The following is a 7,835-nucleotide window of genomic DNA, read 5'->3' as shown; positions in this document are numbered from 1 at the left end:
CTCTATGAGAATAACCAGGTCACCAGCTCTACATCATGATGACTCTGAACTTTCCTGAATTCATGGTGGCCAGGCAAAGAAGCAATAAGCCAAACCACCTAGAACATTCCTGTTTCAGATACGGATCTATCCTCTTCCTATTCTTGACTTTAATTTTTAAATTGATCTATCACCTTCCAACCGTATATCTTCCCATCCCAAATCTCTTTATGTGTTACCTTTTTAAAAATAGTAGGGCACAGCTTATTGTCAAGAAGGCTGGTTCTTCAATAGGAGGTCAGATCCGAACAGTTTGGATTCCAGAGGGATAGGAAATAATGTCTCCTTCTTAGGAACTTGTAAGCCTCTCCTTAGAAAGCAGAGAGCCATTGTCACCATGCAAAATGCACGACCAAAGGAACCACATGGATTACTCTTGTCTCTATGGAAACGGAGTTTGGCGTTGGTGCCTGTGGTCTTGTTAGCTCTGTTTGGGGGCAGAATCCCCTCCCACTGAGGGCTGGTCATTTCATACACGTGTCACCCTCTCCATTGACCTGTCAAATGGCCTCTCAGGATTCCACTATTATGAAGACCTTGTCAGCTGTGTGACCAGGGCAGAAGCAGAGGCTGTCGGCGTGCTGGTTAAAGAGGCTGTCTGGGCATTTCTTCCGGATGCCTTTGTCACCATGACAGGAGGGTTTCGGAGGTAAATAACTCGGGCTGCTTTGCCTCCCCTGCTCTAGCACCTTCAGTGGCTCCCCATTGCGGACTGGCTTCTGAAATGGCACAAAAGGCCTTTTGTGATCTGATGCCAGCTTCTGTCTGCAGCTTTGTCTCCTGCCCCTCATGTTCCATTTTGGCAACCCCAAATGGCTTGTCATTCCCTGCACATACAGAGCTATTTCTTGCCTTCTTTGCTCAGTTAGACTTTACTGCTTGGATTACCGTCCCTCAAATTGTCACCTGGCTGACTTCTCCTCATCCTTCTCCTCATCCTTTAACACAATTTATATGCCACCTCCTCTGGAAAGCCTTCCTTGGCTCCCTCCTCCTCCATGCTGGGTTAGGGACCCCTCTTCGGTGCTCCCTGGACATCTTCCAAGCCCTTTTTGCAGAGAGTTACAGTGATCTGTTCCTATGTGTGCTTTGCTCACTAAGCTTTTAGAGCTTAGTTCTCAGCAAAACCAGTGCATGATACCTGGCACAAAGTAGGTGCTCAAAAAATCTTGGTTGACTCAATGAATGAATGAATGAGTGAATTCTTCACAGAATGTGTGCAGTTGTTGGATATTAAGGCTTCCGTTTCAGAAAGGGATTCTTTGCCTTTCACACCTCCCTCTGCCTATCCCCCTGGCCCTCTTACCTAGCTCTTAGCCATTCTGACAAGCTAGGTTTGGGGCAAGGGAGAGAAAGGGGGAAGATTGAATCTAAGAAAATGCCCTTAATCTATAAGATGATTCCAAGAGTGCTACTTTGTATTATGTGAATACAATTCTTGGTTTGCTTATTGTCATGTCTGTCTCCCTGTGTGTGTGTGTGTGTGTGTGTGTGTGTGTGTCTGTATGTCTCGTGTCTATGTATAGACATATGTGTGTGTAGAAGAAATAATCTTTTGTTATTTTTTGCCCACACATACATAATCATATACATACTATATATGACTTTTTTCTGTGTCATAAATTTGTTTTGCAAGGAATAGAGTTGTGTAACTAAGGATATTTTGTTTAGAAAAATGTCATGAGCATTTTGTGTTGCAAACTTTAAACATAGGGCATAGAAACACTGGTCATTTTTTAAAACTGAGGGCTAAAAATCTAATTGATTTCCATTTTATACTATTTTTTAAAATTAGGGGGAAGAAGATTGGGCATGATGTCGATTTTTTAATTACCAGCCCAGGATCCACAGAGGAAGAAGAGCAACAACTTTTACATAAAGTGATGAACTTATGGGAAAAGAAGGTAAGAAGAAAGATTAAAAATAGGTGCTTGCACACTCAAACAATACATTAACACTGTTGAATTTTACACATTATTTACCTTGTAATCGTGTAATAACCATCTAATCAATTGTCAGTTATTTGCAATGACTTATACAAAGCCATATGGACTGCAATGAGGCTTACCCTGCTTTGGGTCCTAGAGTCCATGCTGTGGATATGGACTGTAGCTTGTTTATTTACACTTACCCTATTACCAAAGGGCCTAGGGTGGTTGTGCATTTGTGTCTGGCATGCAGAGGCATTAAAGCACCCAAACAAAGTGAAGAACATCCACTGTGGAGACCTGGGAAGTGTATGTCGGGAAGCCACAGGCTTGGGTGAGGGGGCAGAACTGCAAAGGCTGGGATAAAGTTGTCTAAGAGGTGTCGCTGGTGCCTTGAGTTCCATGCTGGTCAGTGACCAGCTTGACTTTATGTTGAGATAGGAAGAAGGAAACTAATGAGGGCGTCTGAGCCCAGCAGGGATCACGGCTCAGAAGCCCCCACCCATTGAGGAGAGCAGACTTGCGACAGGCCAGCCTACTACTGCCCAGTGGAGGAAGCTAAGCTAAACTGAGCTACCACTGTGGACATGGCCACATGCAGGGGCTTGATTCCTGTCCAGCTCTAGTGAGAGCCCCAGTTCCCAGCAGACCAGAGGGCCCCATCCTACAGACCTGTAGACCCCGGCGGGCTGAGGAGATGGGGCTGGTGTTTCTCTGGCACTGCTTCATCCTTCCTGAGTGGTTAGCATCTGAGAGGGAACATAATAGGCCAGGCCAGGAGAAGGCAGGACGAGGAAGAGTCAGCAAACTGTTCCCACTGCTCTGCTCAAGTGGGAATGACAAAAGAGTCTCATTGATAGGCAAAGGAGCACAACCCATGGACCCTGCCAGCCAACGCCTGGGTGGAGAGTGGGCCGCCTGGCTTCCCACTCAAGGGCCCCTGCAACAACGGACCTATTTGACCTTGGCTTAGCTTATAGGCAGCCCCCACCCCATGCTGAGACTATTCAAGATGGGGAGGTGGTAGGAAGATGGCTGCAGGGAGCCCCCCTTCCCCTGGTCTTTCTCAGTTTCAAGGCATTTACACTTACCGCTGGTCCTCAAGCAGAGATGGGCATTTTACATGCAGGGGCACAGTGGAGGCTAATGTTAATTTCAGCACGTGGGTTTTAGATTCGGGATTTTAAAAACACAGCCCCGGCTTGGCGCAGTGGCTCATGCCTGTAATCCTAGCAATCTGGGAGGCTGAGGCGGGAGGATTGCTTGAGCTCTGGAGTTTGAGACCAGCCTGAGCAAGAGTGGGACCCGTCTCTACAGCTAGTAGGGAGGCTGAGGTAGGAGGATCATTTGAGCCCAGGAGTTGGAAGCTGCAGTGAGCTACGATGATGCCATTGCACTCTACCCAGGGTGACAGAGTGAGACTCTGTCTCAAAAAATAAATAAATAAAAATAAAAACACAGCCCTGACATTTTCCAGCTGTATGACGTGGGATGGGTTACTTAATTTTCTCAAGTTTCACTTTCCTCATCTGTAAAACAGGGATGACAAGCCGCTCATTCGTTAATTAAAGGGGAGGAGTAATGAGAGAATTAGATAAAGAACGTGGCGCAGTGCCCGATGGATGGCAGGAGCCTAACGAGTGGCAAGTTATCATTCTCTCTCATGCACAGTTATTTACTGGGCTTTGCCTGAAAGCCAGGCACTGGGCCCTGTGGGGGAAACCCAGGAGTGAGCAGGGGCAGCTCCCCACCCCACTTCACGCGCTGCCGAACCCTGAGCGCAGGGAGAAGCTGTGAGGCAGTTTGGTGTCCCAGCCCTGAGCGCACCCCTGCGGCTCCGGGCCTGCCCTCAACACCTCGGTGGTGAGATCAGCACAGGAATTCTTCATGTTTAGCTCCCACCTTTACCTCACTCCCGTGTCCTGCCATCCTCACCAAAACTGCACTGTCCAGATTATAAAGATTACATCCTACGCAGGCGCACACATGTGCATACTCAAGCAACATGCACAACATACACAGCCAGCGTTGTAAACGCTACGCGGAGCCTCGTGAACAACCAGTGGGTATCAGTTTGAGTCACCCATCAGAGAGATCTAAATGTCAGCCTTGTAGGAAATCCCTTGATCAGGGGCGGGGAAACAGGGAGGAAAAGATCTTGACAATATTGACCTCAGGGGAGGGCCCCAAAGGCTGCATTAGCCTGTGTCCTCACTGGCTACTGGTGGTTCGACCAAAAAGGGGAGGTTAAATGGCGCTGGTTTGGGTTCACACCTGGTGGGTGGGACCTTGGGCATAAGGCCCCTAACTGCTCCATGTGGCTACATCTCCGGTTCGTGGAGTTGTTGAGAGATTGAAAGTATTGACAAACATCACAGAGTAAAGAATATATTCACTTTGAATAGGGGGACCCAGAGTCTTCCACGAAGGAGTTGGAGGGAATCGAATACAAAGGCGGGGCAGGGGTCCTGGCTGGGAGCCTCATGCTCGCTCGCCTTGCAATGCTCCCTGTCGGGTGGCAAAGTCCGGGACTAAATGCGGATGGAGGCACAAGAGTGGGAGGTGAAGGTGCTCACCTCCTGCTCCACCTTCTCTTCCTCTCTCATCTACCCCAGAACTGGCTGCTCTGTCCCCTGGGGAGGGAGGGAAGCAGCAGGGAAATGCCTCCTCCTAGTCAGGAGTCTCTGGGTTTCCGACACGGCAAATGAAAGAACGTGCTGATGTGAGTATTCAGTCAACCAGTGGGTATGGATTTGGAAGCCAGGGCCCAACCCCTAAAAGGAGTTTTCAAAGAGGAGAAGTCACCTAAAGGGCAATGGAGGACAAGGAAGGAAACTGCAGAAAATAGAGATGCCCAGCAAATAGCTGAGACGAGAGACCTAGGGGGTTGTGTGCACGTTTGACAACTGTGCCCTGCTGCAGACAGAACCTTCTGATACGTAGACAGGAGCATTCAGTCCGAGGATGCACTTCCAAACACCTCGCAACAGTCAAGACAAACCCCAGGAAAGGATGGCCCTTTTCTCTATTACCATCCAAGTGACACCACCATGTGGCAAACATACAGTTTACTATTAGGAAATCAGCTGTGTGAGGTTTTTTGGTTTTTTTTTTTTAAGAGAATGTGTGTTATTATAAATTTGCTTCAATGTGACACTTGTTAATATTTTAATAGCTCCCTTTTCAAATTTACGTAATAGAAATTTACATGAAAGGCTGCTATACTGTACTAGTTTTAGCAAGTTTCCTTGAAAAGCAGAGTTGTGTTTTCCTGAGCTGGTTAACAGAGGTTACCTATAGCAACATTGACCACCTCACCCAGGGGCTCTTCCTGACATCAGTGCCCCCGCCCCGTCCTTCAAATGATGCTTGTTCTTCTAGGCACTGAAGAGGGAAGGGCTCCTCTTCAGAGATCAGCAAAGGAAAAAGTATCCTCTGGAGTTGAAACAGTGTCTCTTGCTGTTTGCAGGAGAAATGCAAAGTATGTCTAGTTGCAATAATGAACTGAACCAGTGATGCTCAAATTGTGGTCCCTGGACCAGCAACATCAGCATCACCTGGGAACTTGCTAGAAATGCCCTCCCCAACCTCCACTGGATCACTCTGGGGATGGGACCCTGTAAACTGTGCTTTAACAAATCTCCGAACTGCTTCTCATAAAATGTTTGCACATCTGACCTGAGGAATACATGATAACAAATCATACACCCCAAGAGTTCTGATTACATTATTTGGAGGTTATTTGCTCTTTTAGTTGCCACTCAGATTTGCAGTTAATTGTATGTTTCTGCCTCTCCCTTCCCCATATCTACCCTGTACCATAAGGCTCTCCCACTGAGGATGGCAACTTGCTTGGGCATATCTTAGGATCACTTGTCAACTTTCTGGGTAGGTGATTTTAGATGAAACATGGTCACTAACTTTATCCCACCTTCTCCAAGGCAGACAGAGTAAGTCAGGCAGAGCAAAAGTCTCTCATGAGAAACGGCATCCCATGTGCTACTATAAATAGCAAGTTATCCTGCCCCAAAGTGGGGCTCAGCCTCCAGCCACAACCCTTTGGGCCAGATAAGCCTGGTCATCAGTATAATGGAAAAGGACACTGTCTTAGTCCATTTGTGTTGCTAAAAAGGAATACGTGAGGCTGGGTAATTTATAAAGAAAAGAGGTTTATGTGGCTCATGGTTCTGTAGGCTGTACAACAATCAGAGTGCTGGCATCTGCTTCTGGCGAGGGCTTTAGGCTGCTTCCACACATAGTGGAAGGCCAGACTGAGTCAGCATGTGCAGAGATTTCATGGCCAGAGAGGAAGCAAGACAGTGGACAGGGGTGGGGGGGTTGCCAGACTCTTTAACAACCAGCTCTGGAGGGAGCTAATAGAGCAAGAATGCACTCCTTACTGTGAGGATGCACCAAGCCATTCATGAGACTCCACCCCCATGACCCAAACACCTCCCACCAGGCCTCACCTCCATTGGGCACCAATTTCAACATGAGGTTTAAGGGGACAAACATCCACACTATAGCAGACATTAGCTCAAAGCAGCCCCCCTAGAAACAGCATGGCTTTTGTTTATGGTTGGTTTGTTTTCAAAGGGCTGAGGAGAATCCCTGCACTGGCTGGCATTCAGAAGTGGGAAGGGGGATTCTCTTGCAATTTTGCCATTAAGTGGCTTTGACTCAGCCTCTCTAATCACTAGATTCCTTTTCTGCAGAGGGAGGATGATGCAGCCACTTCCTTAGCTCCCTCTCCTGGGGTTTCCAGGAGGGCTTGTAATGCAAGGACACACACACAGAGCCACGTTCTGCTCAAACCTGTGATTTCATCAACAGCCAGCATAAGATCTCAGCTCCTCTCCATCGGGGTCTCTTCCTAACACTGCTCTGTTTCTTTTCAGGGATTACTTTTATACTGTGACCTTGTGGAGTCAACATTTGAAAAGCTCAAGTTGCCTAGCAGGAAGGTCGATGCTTTGGATCATTTTCAAAAATGTTTTCTGATTTTAAAATTGCCCCATCATAGAGTGGTGGACAGTGAGAAGTCCAGCCAGCAGGAAGAGAAGACCTGGAAGGCCATCCGTGTGGACTTAGTCATGTGCCCCTACGAGCGCCGTGCCTTTGCCCTGCTGGGATGGACTGGCTCCCGGGTAAGTGCCGCGTGGACCCGTGGGACGATGTTAGCTTTCCAAAAGACATAGGTTGGGTCTAGCTGGGCCCAGGGGAGAGACAATGGCCACAGGGATTGGGGGACAGGGGAAAGGGCAGTGCCCAGAAACCTTTAAATTGGGGTGTTCTACCTGCACACAGTCAAGTGAGACAGATTCACTTAGAACAGTTATTCTCAGTGTGTGGTCCCCATGTCAGCAGCAGCAGCCTTACCTGGAAACAGGTTAAACCTGTAAATTATCCGCCTCACCCCAGACTTCTGGAATCAGAAATTCTGGAAGTGGATCCCAGCAATCTGTGTTTGAAAAAGTCCTTCCAGGTGTTTCTGATGCTGCTCAAGTGTGGAACCAGTGAAGTAGAGAAACCAGCAAGGTGGTTAAGAGAGGAAACAATTAATACAGTGATGAGACAACTCACAGATTGGGAGCAAATATTTGCAAATCATATATCAGATAAGGGGCTATTATCCAGAATATACAAGGAACTCAAACTACTCAATATAAAGAAAACAAATAACCCTATTAAAAATGGGCAAAGCCTCTTGTATACTCCTGGATAGAGCTGGAATGCATTCTACTAAGTGAGGTATCCCAAGAATGGAAAGACGAGCACCACATGTACTCACCATCAAATTGGTATTAACTGATCAACACATAAATGCACATATAAGAATAATATCTATTGGATGTTGGGCAAGGGGGA

General features: G+C 47.3%; 1 protein-coding gene across 2 annotated transcripts in view; it reads left to right on the top strand.

The window, feature by feature from the left end:
* Positions 1 to 7,835, top strand: part of DNTT (DNA nucleotidylexotransferase) — a 48,758-nt gene that overhangs the window by 36,083 nt on the left and 4,840 nt on the right. For both annotated transcript variants that reach the window (XM_012654468.1, XM_012654469.1), the window contains exons 7-9: positions 556 to 688; positions 1,835 to 1,943; positions 6,866 to 7,114. In XM_012654468.1, coding sequence (XP_012509922.1) covers positions 556 to 688; positions 1,835 to 1,943; positions 6,866 to 7,114 — 491 coding nt within the window. The remainder of the gene's footprint in view (positions 1 to 555; positions 689 to 1,834; positions 1,944 to 6,865; positions 7,115 to 7,835) is intronic.

This window comes from Propithecus coquereli, unplaced genomic scaffold (assembly GCF_000956105.1).
Source record: "Propithecus coquereli isolate 6110/MARCELLA unplaced genomic scaffold, Pcoq_1.0 Scaffold440, whole genome shotgun sequence".
Lineage (NCBI taxonomy): Eukaryota > Metazoa > Chordata > Mammalia > Primates > Indriidae > Propithecus > Propithecus coquereli.
Note: the sequence above shows the minus strand (reverse complement) of the source record. Positions and strands in the feature narration are given on the sequence as shown.